General features: G+C 39.7%; 1 protein-coding gene across 2 annotated transcripts in view; it reads right to left on the bottom strand.

The window, feature by feature from the left end:
• Positions 1-1,582: 1,582 nt before the first annotated feature.
• The window catches only part of LOC126455557 (homeobox protein Mohawk), a 113,308-nt gene continuing 95,927 nt past the window's right edge, over positions 1,583-18,963 (bottom strand). Inside the window, exons 5-6 of one of the 2 annotated variants that reach the window (XM_050091313.1) lie at positions 9,828-10,313; positions 1,583-2,198 (exon numbers count right to left, since the gene is read on the bottom strand). In XM_050091313.1, coding sequence (XP_049947270.1) covers positions 2,098-2,198; positions 9,828-10,313 — 587 coding nt within the window. In that variant the 3' untranslated portion in view covers positions 1,583-2,097. The remainder of the gene's footprint in view (positions 2,199-9,827; positions 10,314-18,963) is intronic. The other variant, XM_050091312.1, reaches the window with a different exon arrangement.

The following is an 18,963-nucleotide window of genomic DNA, read 5'->3' on the forward strand; positions in this document are numbered from 1 at the left end:
GAATGGGGTCACTGTGGCAAGGCTTGTAGGTGGACGTACCTGACACCTGGTGGATTCCCTCCACCAGGTAATTCCTTCAGTTCATAACAATAGTGGTGGAGTCTTTGTCAGCAGGTAAGGATCAGTTGTTAGGTGGTGGATTGTGGTTCCTTCTGTGGATGTGAGGACAGTTTCAATGTAGACAACTTGGGGAATAATGGAGAAGCAAGGCTTAAGGTTAGCAAATCCTGGAAAATTAACCAGGTGATTTTGGAGCTGTCAGGGTGTATCACAGCTGAATGGAGGAATAAACACAGTCAGGGAGAGTTTGGTATTGGTTTTGGAAAGAGTCTGGTTGGCCAGGAGACAGCTGGATTATCCATTTGCTGAACAAACTGCCCAATGTGATGTGCTTCACGACTTTAATTACTGCTTAACAGCCTGTGCCATCTGGATTCTTCCCACCAACACAAGCTTTTCTGAACTTCACAGCTGCCAACTCTCCCTACAACATATCCTTCATTCGCATAACAGCCTTGGCTTCAACCTTCACTAGTCCCTGTTCTTCACCTTCCTATCCCCTGTCCTGCTCCGACTTTAGTACTATACTACACACACCTTCTATCCTGCCAACATATGTACACAGTCTTTTTCTCTTTATGCTTCTCTCCTCTGCCTTTGCCCCACCCTCCCAACAACACAACCTCTGGATGCTGTGCCTAGCAACCCTATCCTGTCCCCACTATATCTGTGTGCACGCTCCCACGGGCAGCAGTAACATTTTCTCCCATTCTTACCCTGCCATTCTGCCCCCTCCTCACCCAATACCTCTTTGTTACCACTACTACCTACCCCATCTAGATAGCTGCTCCTTGTCAGATGCAGTTTGTAGCTGGGCCTTATGGCTTGGAGACATCTATAACCACGTGTGTGTGAGTTGTGCTTGTGTGAACGTTTGTGAGCTTTCAATTTCTGAAGAAGGACTTTGACCAAAATGCAAAATGTTTCTAACACCGTTTTTCATTATGCCTGTTTGTGGCTCATCATTTCCTCTGTGTGGTGAGTAGAATTCTATCCTTTCCATGTTATTGTTATTTGGTTTAATATTTTGGAAGATGAATGGCAGCTAATAAGTAGCCATAAGAAAGTTTCATTTCGAACTCCATTAAAAACCTCTGTAATATCAATATTCAAATCATTTTCTTGAAAGAAAAATATCTGACTACAATCTTTTTTTTTTCTTTTCCCTGCGAGCTGGGGGTGGGGGGGGGGGGGGGTGTGGAGGTGGGGGGGGGGGTGTCACCTCCCCTTGCCACTGGGCTTGGATGTCCTTGGTGAGGACAGAAGGGAAATAAAGATCTTAATCTATTCCTCTGTTCTTTGCATGTGTCTGTTGGCAACACGAAAAATTTCACCTTATTTAGGTAAATGTTCTCTCTTGAATTTTTATAAATAATCTGGTACCATATATAGATGTATCCAATGTATGCTAATCACTCAGGCTGCTCTATGTGTATTTCCCACAAAGAAAAAAAAAAGGTATTAAGTCAGACAGTACACTTTAATGATCATTTGTCAAAAGTATTATTTGTTATTGTGTGCCTGGTGTTGTTATCATAATGTCAAGAACAAGGAACTGAGTAAATAATATATAATTCAGTAACTTCAGTCTTTTTTTCTGGTAAGAAAGAAAATACATATTTTACATGAAATGCTGTCAAGTGTTAGTAGACTAATAAACTTATTTGTAAGTGCTATTAGAAGTAGATACTGACAACTAATTTGTGTAACAATTATTATTAACAAATTGTGGCAAAAAAAGACTCAACAGAAAAATAAACGTCTGTCTACAACAGGAACTGTTTGTGTATTTTGCTTTTTACTTTATAGTTTCAAGTAACAAGAAAAAATCTTGAAATGTGCATACAATCTTTGTTTATGCATGGAACTTATTGGTTATCAATGCAAGCCCAAATGTATGATGAGTGATTCAATCTTTTCTCTCCAGATAAAGATGTTTATGTTAGAGTGTAGCAAATATCACAGTAGGCAATCTGAACATCAGACTACAACTGTTAAGAGATCATATATTATGCAGCTGAAGCAGGATCAGAGACTTCAATGCTGTGTTTGAGAGAGGCAGGTAAGTGCAAAAGCAGCATCGAGCTCCTCTCGGTGGTGTCCAGCTGTTGATAACACAGGCTCTTCTGCTTGTAGTGCTGTTGAGAATGGAACCATTTAAGTATTCTAATACAGCCAACACTTGACAGGCAATAAAACTTAAAGCAACAAATTTTATCATATAAGTTCTAATACATAAGTGTGCAACACATACACACAGATATGGAAATTCCAGAATGGAAACCACAAATTAATATAAGAAAAGGCAACTACTTGCCTGTGTGCAGTTGACGGGTCATGTACAGAAATGTAACAGATCAGGAGAATTTTTCTATTTCACAATTTATAAATATAACAGGGATTAAAAAAAAAAAGACTTCAGAATGAGTCAAACCAAAAGTAATTTCATGCTGAGGCACCTGAATGAGATACTGCAGTACTAGTATCAAAGCTTATAAGTTATTTCAGATTTATTAAAATCAAACAACCCTTCTGTTTTTAACTCTTAGATGGTATGTATCTGAATTGTTTCCTCTTCACAAAATAAATCTTTTGGTTACTCTCCTGATACAACTTTGCAGTTTATCCCTCCACTGGATTCAGTGCACCATTTCTGTGCATAAATATTACAAATGAAAAGCAGTTCCATATCAGAAAGATATTCACCTGCAACTCAAGTCTTCGTGACTGATATATTTACCTAGGGGTATAATATCTTGTATACAACTCTAAAGAAACCCCCCGCTCCCCACAAGCTCTTGGTTTGCCTTACTGTCACCATCAGAGATTAATGTTTTGATTCTCTCATACTGGTAGTGCTGATGTGCATTGCTGCCCCACTGATATAAATGCCCACTGTAGTGCCTGTATCTATAATGGTGTCCACATTAGAAGGTGGGTCAATGCGCAGCAGCAGTGGGCAATAAACAGCATGCTCCAACCAACAGCATAGTTCTGTTGTTTCTCTCTGTAGGGCACACTTTAGGGCGAGCATAGAATATTTAGTGTTGGTTGTTAATTTAGGTATAACAAAAATACTTAGTTACTGTGGTGTTAATTACAGTTTGCATAAAGCATACATATGAAGTATTACTTTAACAAGCAATGCCAGTAGTTGTCTAGGTGTAAGAATTTTTGCAGGGAGAGTCAGAATCAGAAGCAGTGGGGCAGCAGGGCACTCACCCCAGCATTATCAGTGATCAGGGTAGGCTACATATAAAGTGTGTGATCTAATACAGAGACAGAGAGCACACTTCTGATGCTGGAAAGTATTTTTCGTCTCTCTCTGTGTATTGTGCATCAGTCAGATGCTTTCTTACACACACACACACCACTCTAGTGTCAACTGCTGAGGTATTGAAGTTTACATCAGGAAATGCCTGGAAGCTAAAAGAACATCACATATAGACAAATAGTCTAATATGGCTACAATTATTACCAAAAAGTGATTAGGTTTTGATGTCATCCTGAACTGCATCAAGACCTTCTTTACATTACAGTATCAAATCAGTGAGCATTAGGTGTGTTTCTGTTGTTTTGGATTACAGGCTAAACAGAGGGAATGGCTCTGATACCAGTAAGTTTTTATACTTAGAAATTACTGTTTGAAACACTTATCATTTTCATTACATTTGACATGTTCTTTGACATCCATCTACATCTACATACAAACTTTGCAAACCACAGTCAAAAGCGTGAAAGAAGGTATTTCCCATTGCACTATACATTGGGATTACTTCCTGTTCCATCTGTATATGGATATTGGAAAGAATGACTACTTAAATATCTGTGTGCACCATACTGTAATTAGTCTAATCTTGTTTTTGTAAACCCATTCAGAACTTCACGTAAGGGCATTTTGTATATTCCTACATTCCTGATTTAATATACTCTCTTACTCTCCCCTGATTCAGACGAAACTATGACCATGTGTGCTGCCATCTTTTGTATATCCTCAACATTCCCCATTAGTCATATGTGGCATGGCTCCCACACACTTGAGCAGTATTCTAATAGAGGTCACATCAGTGTCTTGTAAACAATCTCCTATGCAGACTGAGTGCATTTTCACAGTTTCCTACTAATGGACTGCAGTCTACAACCTACCTTATCTATAACTGACCCCATGTGATTATTTCACTTCACATAATCAATATCCAAAGCTGTATCCATCCTGGTGTTAATTAGATAAACACTGAAATAGAAACACAATGGTTACCTGATGCTCGTGTAGCCATTGCTGTTAGCACAAGTAAGTAAACCTGTTCAACAAATCTTTTTACTTATTTATAGAGCCGTTCACCATACTTAAATTGCATCATTTGTAATTTGAAGTAATGTTTCAATGCACATTTTGAAGCCTTGTACTGAAAGAGTAATGGGCTTGGCATTAGTATAATTGATTACCGTCAATTATAACAACTCCTGTGAAGAGCAATTTCTTTGTGCTTCTTTCCAGATAGCATGTAAGTTTTCCAGTCATATTGCCATCATAGGAGGAGACTTTAACCATCCAACAATCAATTGGGAAAATTACAGTTTTGTCAGTGGTGGGCATAGCAAGACATTCTGCAAAACATTACTAAATGCATTCTCTGAGAACTACCTAGAACAGATTGTCAGAAAGTATATTGACACTGGAAATATACTGGATCTTATAGCAGCAAACAGACCTGATGCCTTTGGGGATATCTACATACACTGAGCAGTCAGAACATTGTGACCACTGACCTACTATTGATATAAACCCATCCAGCCAAAAGCAGGATCACCTGGCAAGGAATGACTGCTAGTCAGACAAATGCACAGTGCATTAGTATCAGTGACTGTGCTGTCCATATGTAGAATGGGAAAGGTGTGTGATCTATATGAATTTGACAGAGGACAGATTTTGATGGCTTAGAGGCTTGGCATGAACATTTTGGAAATTGCATGACATGTTGGGTGTTCAAGGAGTATTGTGGTGAGTGTTTTCAATGTGTGGTGAAACAAAGGTGAAACCTTGTGCAAACATCATGGGGTTGGGCAGCGTCCCCTCATTACAGATGTTGGACAGGCTGATAAAACAGGACAGGTAGCAAACTGTAGTGGAACAACATCAGACTTTAATGCTCGGCAGAGTTCAAGTGTGTCTGAATACACTGTGCACTCTGAACAATAGACCTCTGCAGCCGGTGACCCATGCATTTACCAATGTTAATTAACACCACATTGGCAGTTATGACTGAAATGAGCACATGACCACTGGCACCAGACATTGGTGCAGTCACAGAGCATTGCATAGTCATAGTCTGATGAATACTGAGACCTTCTTCAATATGCCAATGGGAGAGCACAAATGCATCATTTTCCAGGGGAGAGCTCCTTGTTGCATGTACTGCAGGACCGAGACAAACTGCTGGCCGCTCTATTATGCTCTGGGGAACATTTTCATGGGCATCCATGGATCCAATGGAGCCTGTGCAAGGCACCATGATGGCCAAGGAGTATTGTATATTGGTTGCATACCACATACACCCCTTTATGACGATCATGTTTCCAAGCAGCAGTGGCATTTTTCAGTGAGATAATGCACCACATCACAAGGCCAGGAGAGTGTTGGAGTGGTTTGAGGAACACAGTGGCAAGTTCCAATTGATGTGCTGGCCCTGGAGCTCACCAGATCTGAGCCCAATTGAACACATGTGAGATGTGATTAAAAGTGGTATGAGAACTCATTGCCTCCCTTCCCAGAATTTGTGGGAATTAGGTGATTTTGCAAAAACAGACATAATGTCTTGTGGGATAACAGCAATCAGTGATTTTATAATGTTACTTAAAATCCGTCTTGATTGCAATTTTTTTTTTTTATTAACCATATGACCGGTTTCGGTTCATTCAGAACCATCTTCAGATCTGATATTACAGTTACAGAAGTAACCAGTCCAAATCCAGCAGACGTAGCATGTGAAAGTTGCTGGATTTGGACTGGTTACTTCTGTAACTGTAATATCAGATCTGAAGATGGTTCTGAATGAACTGAAACCCGTCATATGAATAATAAAAAAAAAAATTTGCAATCAAGACGGATTTTAAGTAACATTATGGAATTAGGTGACTTGTGTGTGCAGCTGTGGTGCCACCTACCTTCAGTGACCTACCAAGGCCTCATTGTTTTCATGCCACAATGTGTTACCACTGTTATCTTTGTCAAAGGTGGACACACTGACTATTAGATAGATGGTCATAATGTTCTGGATGATCAATGTAGAAAGGGCATCAGTGGCTATTAAGCAGTTGTAGCGGCAATGATTACCAAACTACAAGTGGTAACTGAAACAAATGGAAGGGTTCATATGTCCAGCAAACTGGATAAAGAGGCAGTAGTATCATATCTCAATAAGGAATAGGGAACATTGAGCTCTGGATACAGAGCATGTAGAACTGTGGCTCAGGATTATCAAAGTGGACCATACGATTGCTAAATATATACCTAGTAGAACAGTTCATGATATGAGGGACCCTCCATGGTACACAGTCACTGTAAAGTAACTTCTAAAGAAACAGAGACTACTGTGTAATAGATGCAAAACAAAGCATGGGACTGTACATAGGGACATACTGAATGAAACACATTTGGCTGTGAAGAGGACAATACAGGAAGTCTTCAACAACTACCATAGCAAAATATTATTGAAAGATCTCTCACAAACCTTAAAGAAATTCTGGGCATATGTAAAGGCTATTATGGGTACCAAAGTTATTGTCAAGACAGTCGTAGACAAGACAGGTACTGAAATTGAGGGTAGCAAAGCAAAAGTAAAAACAATGAACTCCAATTTCAAATATTCCTCTACAGATAAAAAATTCGGTACAATTGCTCTAATTTAATTTTTACACTACTGTGAAGATGAATGATATAGCTAACAGTGTCAGTGGTGTTGAGAAACAGCTGGAACTGCTAAAATTGAACAAAGCTCCAGGGCCTGATCAACTTCATATTAGGTTCTATACCCAATTTGTTGCTGAGTTAGCCCCTCTTTTAATCATGATCTACCATAGATCCCTTGAAGAAAAACCCATGCAGTAGTTGGAGGAAAGCACAGGTCACAGTCATCTTCAAAAAGGGTAGCAGAAGTGATGTAAAAAACTACTGTCCAATATACATGACATCCATTTGTTGTAGTGTCTTAGAACGTATTCTGATTTCAAACGTAATGAGGTATCTCAAACAGAATGACCTCCTCTGTGCCATCCAGCATGGTTGCTGAGAACATTGATCATGTGAAACCCAAATTGCACTTTTCTCACATGGTCTCCTCAAAGTGATGGATCAAGGTAGTCAGGGAGATTAAGCACTTCTCAGTTTCTAAAAAGCCTTTTAATCTGTACCATACCTACACTTACTGTCAAAAGTGTAGTTATATGGTGTATCATGCAAAATTTGTGAGTTGATTGAGGATTTCTTGACAGGGAAGCTGCAGATGTTATCTTGGATGGAGAGTAATTGACAGATGTAGATGTAACTTCGGGTGTACCCCAGTTAAGTGTGTTGGGTACCACATTAATAACAGTCTCAAGACATTTTGCAGATGATGCAGTTGTCCATAATGAATTACTGTTTGAAAAAGCTGCACAAATGTCCATTCAGAAGCTTGATAAGATTTAAAAGTGGTGCAAAGATTGGCAACTTGGTTTAAAATTTCATAAATGTAAAATTGTGCACTTCACAAAACAAAAAAACATATTATCTTATGATTATGGAATTAACAAATCACAACTGGAATTGGTCAACTCATACAAATACCTGGGTGTAACCCTTTTTAGGGATGTGAAATGGAGTTATCACATAGGTTCAGTTATAGGTAACACAAGTGGTAGACAGGTTCATTGGTTGAATACTAGGGAAATGAAATTAGTCCACAAAGGAGACAGCTTACAAATCACTCATGTGACCCATCATAGAATGTTCTTCAACTATGGGGAACCTGTACCAAATAGTACTAACAGGGAATATTGAACTTACACAAGAGAAGGACAGTATGAATGGTCACACATTTTTTTTATCCAAGGGAAAATGTCACAGAGATGCTGAAGAAAGTGAATTGGTAGACATTTGACAATAGATGGAAACTACACCACAAAAGTCTGTTTACAAAGTTTGGAGAACCAGCTTTAAACAATGATTTTAGTGTTATATTATAGCTCCTACTGTATCACTTCCATAGGAATTGTGAGAACAAGATTAGATTACTTACAATACACACACACACACACACACACACACACACACACACACACAAAGGCATTTAAACAGTCATTCCTTCCATGCTACACGTATGAATGGAAGGGGAAGAAGCCCTAATAAACTGGTACAATAGGAAGTACCATCTGCCATGCACTTCACAATGGTTTGCATAGTGTGAGGGAAGATGTAGGTGATGTCCACGTAATAACAGTGGGAAATGACCATTCTTAGGCTATCCATTTGTCAGGCTGCACATGTACAGCTTTGGTCACTCAGCAACTGACATACAAGTTTTTGCATACAGTCAGTGCCAGATGTGGACCCGAAGGGAAGCAGACTGTTAATCACAACCTGAGAAATAAATTCAGTGTTATGACAGAAAGAAACTTGGATCAGTGTATCATAATTTCAGGTATTATTAACAGTTAAATACTCAGTGTTTTGATTCTGTAAATCAACAATTTTAAACTGTTGCTTAGACTAAAAATAGTAATTTTCTGGCATCATTATCATTTTTACCGCTGTATTTAAGTCATTACTGTCACAGATAATGAAACTGATTCATCCTATGTGCAAAATGGGATCACTATTGGTTTTTGCGAAAAAGTGAACACTGTTAATCTATGGGCATTGCTTTGCTTATTTCTGTCATTTTACTCATCTGACTGTCTTACCATACTTTACAGTGAGTGTGATGGGAGGAGGGAATGGAAGGAGCAGGTGTTAGCTGCTTTTGTCTGGCACATCTCTCTCACCACACACATCCTTCACCTTAAGTCTCTGTTTTAATCATTTTGTTGTCCATGATGAATGCACTAAAGGAACCATTTGACCAACTATCTTGTCCCTCTTAGAGGTATCTTTCTGATTTGACTCCCACAGGATCAAGTGAATGATGACCTCATAGTTGGATCCCTCTCGTGGTAATCCTTTTGTTGATAAGCACTATGAGTTAGGTGCAGCATCATTGTGTTTTGAATGTTTTTGTTGTTGCCTTTAGGACCATTATCTCTTCTTGAGGCATTCTTGAAGAATTTTTTTCTTGCAACCTGTCCTTGAATACTACATTTACTGTGAAACTAACTCCCTGTGAGAAGGCTGGAACTATTGGCAAAATAGTATGTCTTTCCATATGGTAAAGGCACCTGCAAGCAGCTGAAAGAATGCAATACAGACCTCAGTGTATTTCCCTCCCTAAAAATTTACAATTTCAGTATCTGTGGTAATACATCAACTATCAAATTCACTGTGTGATTCCCCACTATGCTTTATCAACAACTGTGGAACACTAGCCCTAGATACTATGTACATTTGATAACTTCCTGGTAATCTAGCTCCTAGCTGATGCAACAGTTTCTCTGTGTACTATCTGGTGCTCAGAACCATATGATTCAACAATCTACCTTGCACTGTGAGGCTACAGATTTTGATAAATAACACAAATGGCAAGAAATCTAGTCAAATAATTATGGTAGTATGAGAATCACTTTCTTCTTATTACCTGGGACATTCAGCCTGTGAGCCTTCCTGTAGTCTTGATTCGCCACTGCTTTCCATGTTATGTTTCTGGCTGACCATGTCACAAAACTATTACTAGGTTGGAATTTTTGAGCACTTTCAAGCCATTTATCTCTGAGGCACATGTCCGCTTTTGGAGGCAATCCTGTTTCCATGTCAATGATTTGGACAAGTTGATCACTGTTTTCACTCCGCCTGCTGTCATTGAGGAATTTGTGCATCATGTGACTTTTGTACTTGTTCCTTGGTGGTAATGTTCTGAGATCAGACATGTGAGAATCGGTAGGAGGCGAGGTGACGTTGCATGACTGGTGGTGTACACTGGAGGCATCTATGACATATGGCATTTCGGCTGCAGGGAGCTGGTGGTCACGGTGCAGTGCTGAGTAACTGTGATCCATTGCTGTTGCGTTAGCAACATAAGATAGTGCAGGTAATCCATCTGAGACCTCTACTTCACCATCTTGCTCTGAAACCAAAACCACGAAGTCAAAAATTCTACTCAAAATGATTTTGTTAGCTGTACATTAGATAAAAACTGTTAGTACTTCATGGTGAATTAGTCTGCTGAAAAAAGACATTTGAATCTGTGAAGGTACCATAGCATATACATAATATGTACACTACGTGTGACTAACAGTGATATGGAAATGGGAATGAAGTCCCTTGCTTCTTGACAGAGTGTAGGGGAACGATGCGGGAGATCCGCACTGCCGTACTAGGCAAGGTCCTATTGGAGGTGGCTTGCTGTTACCTTCCTCTGACTGTAATGGGGATGAATGATGATGATGAAGACAACACAACAACACTCAGTCATCTCGAGGCAGGTGACCCAGTGGGGAATTGAACCCAGGACCCTGTGCTCGGGAAGCAAGAACACTACTGCCAGACCACGAGCTGTGGACTATAGTGATAAAAGATGTGTAATTGAAGGTGGAGGGAGGGTGGGGAGGGAAAGGAAAGGAAAGGAAAGGAACTAATCGTATCAACATTGAGACTTTGTGTGGAATCAGAGGCAATGGTGAAAATGTGTGCTGGATTGGGATTCGAATCTGGGATCTACTGCTTAGTAGGCTGTTGTGTTAACCAGTCCTCCATCTGGACATAATGTTATCGCAGATATGTGGACTATCTGGAAATTCTCCCCAGCTGACTCACATTCCCAGCTAGTGCCACTATCTGCTGTCCCACTAGATAGGAATGTGAGTCGATCAGGGCACATGTCAAGAGAGTCTGTGCATTTGTGATAAACATTGTGCCTGGATGGTGCAGTGGTTAACACAAATACCTAGTAAGCAGGAGATCCTGGGTTCAAATCCTAGTCTGGTATAAATTTTCACATGCCACCGCTGATTCCACACAAAGCCTAAAGGCAGCTGATGTCTTTAGTTTCTTCCCTTTACTTTTTTTCTCTCTCCCCCCCCCCCCTCCTCTCCTTACCCCCACTCCCCCCTCCTCTCCTTACCCCCACTCCCCCCTCCACTATCAATTACATAACATGTATCACAACTGCAGATTCTGTGAGGTCTCTGTTCTTTTGGACACATTCAAAAGTACAGAAACCACACATTCATATAGTGTTATAAGTCCCTGCCAGGTCATCAGTTCAAACCAAAAGATACCATTTTCATGATTGTTTGCCATATATAAAGAAAGACTGACATAGAGAATGTGTCTCTCTTAGCACATTGTTTAAGGACATATTTTTGCCATATGACTGACTGTAAAGGGTGCTTGTACAATATAGTCTTGTTTTGGTAGATGATCACAGAAACGAAAAAAGAGGGGAGTTGTTGAAATGTGAAATTGGTACAAGGTCCATTCCTCTTGAGTATCAGTAAACTCTGCTGACTTCTTTGTCTTCCATCAACAAAAGAATTACCCTTAACAGTGTTACATGCCCACGCTTCATGAGGTGGTCACTAGAGATATGGAATTTGGCACACCGTATTCATGCATGTTTTGATGGGTAGGGAGCATTTGCTAGCTCCTCCCCAAACACTGTAAATTGTACTTCAAAATCGAGAATAGTGACACAAGCTGTCCCTTAGAGCTCTGTTCTCAGTACTATTCCCTTTTTGCTCTGTCTTAATGATTTGCCCATCAGTGTCAGCACTCCATCAGTTCTGGTTCCAGATGATAGATCTGTTTTCACTGAAAATTCTGAAGTGGGAAATATCCATGATTGTGTGATGAATACTCTTGATAGTTAAGAAACACATTTCCAGTGAAACAGGTTGCCTCTGAATATCTCAGAATTGTATATGGTACAATACAAAACCCAAAGAGGCAAAGTGCCAGGAAATTAAAATAAGTTATAAAAATAAGGACAGAGCAGAAATGGAATCTGCCAAATTTCTAGGACTAAATATAGATAAAAATTTAAATTGGAATACACACATTGAGTACCTTTTGAGTAAGTTATGTATTTTCACACAAATTTCATGCTGATGTCAATGGTGGGTGGTAATCACCATTTGTATTTATCTCGCTAATGGCATGTTTGTGGATTCATGTTTACTTGAACATTTTTCCTTCTGTTGCCATGTACCTTCAGCTGTGTCAGTTCTCACTATTCATTACACTACTGGCCATTAAAATTGCTACACCACGAAGATGACGTGCTACAGATGCAAAATTTAACCGACAGGAAGAAGCTGCTGTGATATGCAAATGATTAGCTTTTCAGAGCATTCACACGAGGTTGGCACCAGTGGTGACACCTACAACGTGCTGACATGAGGAAAGTTTCCAACCGATTTCTCATACACAAACAGCAGTTGACCAGCGTTGCCTGGTGAAACATTGTTGTGATGCCTCGTGGAAGGAGGAGAAATGCGTACTATCATGTTTCCGACTTTGATAAAGGTTGGATTGTAGCCTATCACGATTGCGGTTTATCGTATCGCGACACTGCTGCTTGCGTTGGTCAAGATCCAATGACTGTTAGCAGAATATGGAATCGGTGGGTTCAGGAGGGTAATACGGAATGCCGCGCTGCGAACTGGATCCTCGTATCACTAGCGGTCAAGATGACAGGCATCTTATCCGCATGGCTGTAACGGATTGTGCAGCCATGTCTCGATCCCTGAGTCAACAGATGGGGATGTTTGCAAGACAACAATCATCTGCACGAACAGTTTGACGACATTTGCAGCAGCATGGACTATCAGCTTGGAGACCATGGCTGCGGTTACCCTTGACGCTGCATCACAGACAGAAACCCCTGCGATGGTGTACTCAACGATGAACCTGGGTGCACGAACGGCAAAACGTCATATTTTTTGATAAATCCAGGATCTGTTTACAGCACCATGATGGTCACATCCGTGTTTGGTGACATCGTGGTGAACGCACATTGGAAGCGTGTATTCGTCATCACCATACTGGCGTATCACCCAGCGTGATGGTATGGGGTGCCATTGGTTACACGTCGCAGTCACCTCTTGTTCGCATTGACGGCACTTTGAACAGTGGATGTCACATTTCAGATGTGTTATGACCCGTGGCTCTACCCTCCATTCGACCTCTGCGAAGCCCTACATTTCAGCAGGATAATGCACAACCGCATGTTGCAGGTCCTGTACGGGCCTTTCTGGATACAGAAAATGTTCGACTGCTGCCCTGGCCAGCACATTCTCCAGATCTCTCACCAATTGAAAACGTCTGGTTAATGGTGGCCAAGCAACTGGCTTGTCACAATACGCCAGTCACTACTTTATATGAACTGTGGTATCGTGTTGAAGCTGCATGGGCAGCTGTACCTGTACACGCCATCCAAGCTCTCTTTGACTCAATGCCCAGGCATATCAAGGCCATTATTATGGCCAGAGGTGGTTGTTCTGGGTACTGATTTCTCAGGATCTATGCACCCAAATTGTGTGAAAATGTAATCACATGTCATTTCTAGTATAATATATTTGTCCAATGAATACCCGTTTATCATCTGCATTTCTTCTTGGTGTAGCAATTTTAATGGCCAGTAGTGTAAGATGGGCCCTGCAGAACATATTGGCACATTCTGATCTTGTTCAGTATTATTCTGCAGCCACTCGAGGTCATTGGTCATCTTATCATGTCACCATCAACACAAAAAGTATTCTCTAGTAATCCAGTGCATTCAAACATCCATTTTGATGCAATCCAGGCAAAGTCTGGTGATACATGGTGCTAAGGCTTTTCTTGGATGTTCATCTGCTGCGAAGTAAGAGGAGCAGTCATCTCAGTCACACTGAGATGACTGTTTCACAGCCTGTGCCTTATGGATCCTTCCCACCAAAGCCAGCTTTTCTGAATTGCACAGGTGGGAACTTTCCCTGCAATACATCCTATGTTCCCGTAACCCTCCTGGGCTCAACCTTCGTTAGTCCCTGTCCTCACCCATCCAGCTCCCTCCCTGTTCCCATTCCAGCACTACACAGCTTTAGTTTGTAATTTAAAAACTGACGTATTCAGAAGAATAATCTGTATGATGTCCTTAAACTGTATTATTTCTAGGGATTGTATCTGATTATTAAATGTTGAATAAATATTATTATTAGTATTATTATTATTTCATTGCCACACCCAGTCTTTCAATTTCTTTTTATTTCTCTCCTTTCTGCTACTTAGCCCCCCACGCCCTCCCCACCTTCTCTCCTGCCCTCCATCTAAACTGCAGCATTTCACTGTCCGCCACTCCCGCCATACTATCCCTCCCCCTCACCACCCCATCCTCCTCCTTACCCCCACCCAGTCACTACTCTTATCATACACTGGTGCTGCTACTTGCAGTATGGTTTCAGTTGTCTGAGACTGCAGATGTGTGTGTAAGTTGTGTTTGTGTGTGTGTGGGAGGGGTGGGGGTTGCGTGTTGTATGTGTGTCTGTGTGTCTGTTGCTGACAAAGACCTTAATGGCCGAAAGCTATAATTGTGTGAATCTTTTTGTTGTGCCTATAGCGACTCAGCATCTCTGCTATGGTGAGTAGCAACTTTCCTTCTCTAATATTGTTATAGTTGATGTAGCTAGATTGGGTTGTTACACAGTAAATCACGTGTGCTAAATGCTGTGGACTTATAACTAAACACATGGCAACCCACATGTGACATAGCAAGATGAGTTCTACTGACTAAAGCGAAAGCATATAGCTTTACCTGGACAGCAGAAGTTGTTAACTGTTAGAGTGGTTGCCATGACCCCATTTCTACCAAACCAGAATAGATCCAGTGTACAACAAAGTTTATGTTAGAATGAATGTTTTGAACTCATGAAAGAAAGTACAGGGTGTCCCAGTGGGAACAGTCAGTATTCAGAGATATGACAGGAATGTTTGCATGAAGCAAAAAAATTCATATGGACATATGCCCTATTCCGAATGGTTTCTGAGATAGAAAAAATTTAATGTACACTTGCTATAAGGCTAGTGATGCCCAATGTATGTGTATTACTCAAGTAACCTCTTTGATGTTTTATTCAAGCCCAGTCTATGCCATTGTTGTCAGTCTCTTTGCTCACAATGTGTTTCTCCCATTCCTCCTGGGGTGCCCTGTATACATCATAATTACGGTATAATTAATTGTAGTGTCCTATCTTATATTTTTTCTCTAAACCATTAATCTTTTTCTCTTTACCTTTACTAATATGATACAAACTGGAAAATATCATAACATAATACTATGTACACTTAGGTGTATAGTGTCCCCTTTGCTTTTCAATGTGGTCCTCAATTACATCATGACAATCTGGCAAAAAGAAAATCCATGTAAAATCAAAATTGGAGGAAAACCAGCAATAAGAGCAAACTGCCTTGGGTTTGCTGATGATTTAGCTCACTTAGTCTTTGACATGGAAGAATTTCATGCTCAGATCACAAGCCTCCAGAAAAGTGCTTCAAAAATAGGATTACAAATATCCTTTGAAAAAACTGAAATTATGCCTATGAAACCTCTTTGCATAGATAAAATCTTCATAAATGATCACGCAATTAACATAGTTCTACAATTTAAATATCATGGAGAAATTATTTTGCGCAACTTGAGTGAGAAAGCAACATGGATAAATAGAATCAACAAAATGAAAAAAAGCACAATTTCTAACCTGGTCAACATATAATAAGAAATGCCTGTCAATAGACACTAAGACCAAACATTATACAACTGTAACTCTCCCGGAAGCAACTTATGCTTATGAAATTCTGTTCCAACTTAAAAATGAAAGAAGGACCAATCGCATCAATAAAAAAATACCAGGTTGATGGAGTCTGGAGAATCCTCCCTAATGAAACTGTCTATTGTGAGATTGACCCAATCACCAGCACAATGAAGGAGAAAAGAATCTCATATTTCTTTCATGTCTTTTGACTGCCTGACAACAGGATTTTAAGGGGAGTTGGAATGCCGGAAAATGGAAAAAATTCACATTTTCAGTTTTTAACCTTATAACTTAATTTGAAATTTTCTGCTTAAAATGGTGCAAAATTTGTTAAGAAATTCCAATTGGAAGTATTTTTATTTAATTTTTCAAAATTACATGTGCGCCCAGCAAAGTTACCCATCTTGTGATTTGTACACATTTAAATCTTCGCATTTCCGAAAACATTACATATAGAAGGCTGTGGATTTCACTCTTCAGTTGTAGAATCTTTGATCCTTCCATAGGTACCATTGTTTTTACGACTAGCTGTGTTTATTGTTCAGTTTTTGATCTGTGAGTGTTTGTTTTGAGCCTCGAGTTTAGTTTGTCGCTCATTTGGAGTTTGTTATCTGTCTTGTTTTGACTTTCAGTGGTGAGTGCGTAGTTTCTACGATGCCTAGGAGTGCATCATTATTTAAAAAGCGAAAGTTTCGCGGTAATAGATTTACAAATAACGTTTGTTCAAGTGATTCTGCTTCAGCACCTGTTGATGCTGGTGAAAGTTCTGACGTTTGTACAGCTGAGATGTGTGAAGGAGACACGCCCACCAGTGCATCAAAAAAGAAGTTATCAAACTGTGCAAGTGAAATTACAGATGAAGCTTCTAATGAACAATATGTTTTAGTCGACTTTCCTGTTTTTACTGAGTTTATGAAGAAATGTTTGTGTTGTAATCTTTGTGGAGGTTCTTTTGATATGAACATAACAAAATCTATAGGACTTTCCTGCAAAATTGCTATAGTTTGTGCCAGTTGTGAAAATGAGACCTGTTTTTGGAGCTCTAAAACATGCAGTAGCAATTTGTTTGAGAGTAATATCAGGCTAATGTATGCAATGAGAGCAATTGGTAAAGGACATACTGCTGCTCAAACATTTTGTGCCATAATGAATCTTCCACCTCCACCTGCTAAAATTGACAATTACACTGAAGTGATAGGAGATGCTGTTCAGTCTGTAGCAGATTTATCAATGAAAGCTGCTGCCAGTGAAGCAAAATATATAAATGAAGGAAACCCAGATATCCCTGTTGCTTTTGATGGAACCTGGCAGAAAAGGGGTCACACATCCAAAAATGCTGTTGCTACTGTTACTAGTGTGGACAGCGGTAAAGTTTTGGACTATGAAGTGCTCACTAAACATTGTTACCATTGTGCATCTGGTAAGATAGAAGCAGCTCACATATGTAGCAAGAATTATGAAGGTACGAGTGGAGGCATGGAGGCTGCCGCTGCTGTGAAAATGTTTAGCAGATCAGAAAAAGAACGGGGAGTATTTTACACAAAATTCCTTGGAGATGGGGACTCCAAGGCATACAAAAGTGTTACAGAATCCATGCCATATGTCAATAAGACAATAACTAAACTAGAATGTGTCGGTCATGTTCAGAAACGAATGGGCACTCGTCTAAGGAAACTGAAACAGAATCTGAAGGACAAAATTTTGTCAGATGGTAAAACCATTAGAGGTCGCCTGTCAGATAAAATTATAAATGAATTACAACAATACTATGGTATGGCAATAAGAAATAATGCAGATAATTTGCAGGAAATGAGACAAGCTGTATGGGCCACATATTTACATCGATCATCAACTGATGATAATCCTCAACATTTTGCTTGTCCAGATGGTCCTCAGTCATGGTGCAATTATAGAAAATCTCAAGCTACTGGGGATCCTTATCACCATAAAAATTATATTCCATTGGCTGTTATGGAAGTAATTAAACCAATATATAGAGACTTGGGGCATCCTGATCTTCTGCGAAAATGTCTTCATGGTTGTACCCAGAATCAAAACGAGTCGTTCAACAACCTCATTTGGACTCGTGTACCTAAGAATGTATTTGTTGGGATAAAAACATTGAAATGGGGAGTCAGTGATGCTGTTATTTCATTCAATGATGGTCATATGGGTAGGCTAAAGGTCATGGCAAGGCTCGGCATTGCTCCTGGTATCAACACCATCAGAGGTCTTCAGCTTCTGGACAGCGTGCGAGTAAGGAAGGCTCAGTATGCAGCTGAATTTAATACAAAAAAAGCAAGGGCAGCAAGGAGAAGAAAGCTTCTAGGTGAAGAAGAAGAACTAGAAGATGACCCTGATTACTCTGCTGGACACTTTTGATAATAGAATAAAAGGTATTTGTGAATTTTCATAATAAATTACTTTAATCGCATTTTCTGGCATTTGACATTTTTAGTGTTACATGTACCTTTATCTCATAAACCACTCAACCAACAACATTCAAATTTTCAGAAATGCTGCAAAACAGTTCAAAGAGGCCACTGAACTAGAATCATGACAAGAACTGGCTTATTCTCTGAACTAGGGAAGTTTATGTTATACTTTTTCCAATAAAAAATGGCTTAATGGTAAAAAATTCATAAATACTATACCAACAAAAAGAAAACATTGGTTCTAGTTCAGTGGGCTCACAATATATGCTGAAAACCTCTGCCAGAATTTCAAAGTTCTGAAGATAATAGTTCCAAAGAAAAAGGTACACAAAGTTAGCAAATTTAACATTGGCGAGATAGGGCATTCCAACTCCCCTTAAAACAACTAGTGATGAGGAGTCTCTGGAAGAAGACAGGAGGACAGAGGGTCAAAGAAATTCAGAAAGATCTTGAAGCAGTTGGACTTAGTATTACTGATGCAGAGAACAAAAACAAAATTAACAATCTCCTTAAGAATCATAAATTTCCAGCAGAAATGATGCAAAGAAGACTG

The sequence above is a fragment of the Schistocerca serialis genome, chromosome 2 (genome assembly GCF_023864345.2).
Source record: "Schistocerca serialis cubense isolate TAMUIC-IGC-003099 chromosome 2, iqSchSeri2.2, whole genome shotgun sequence".
In the NCBI taxonomy this organism is placed as follows: domain Eukaryota; kingdom Metazoa; phylum Arthropoda; class Insecta; order Orthoptera; family Acrididae; genus Schistocerca; species Schistocerca serialis.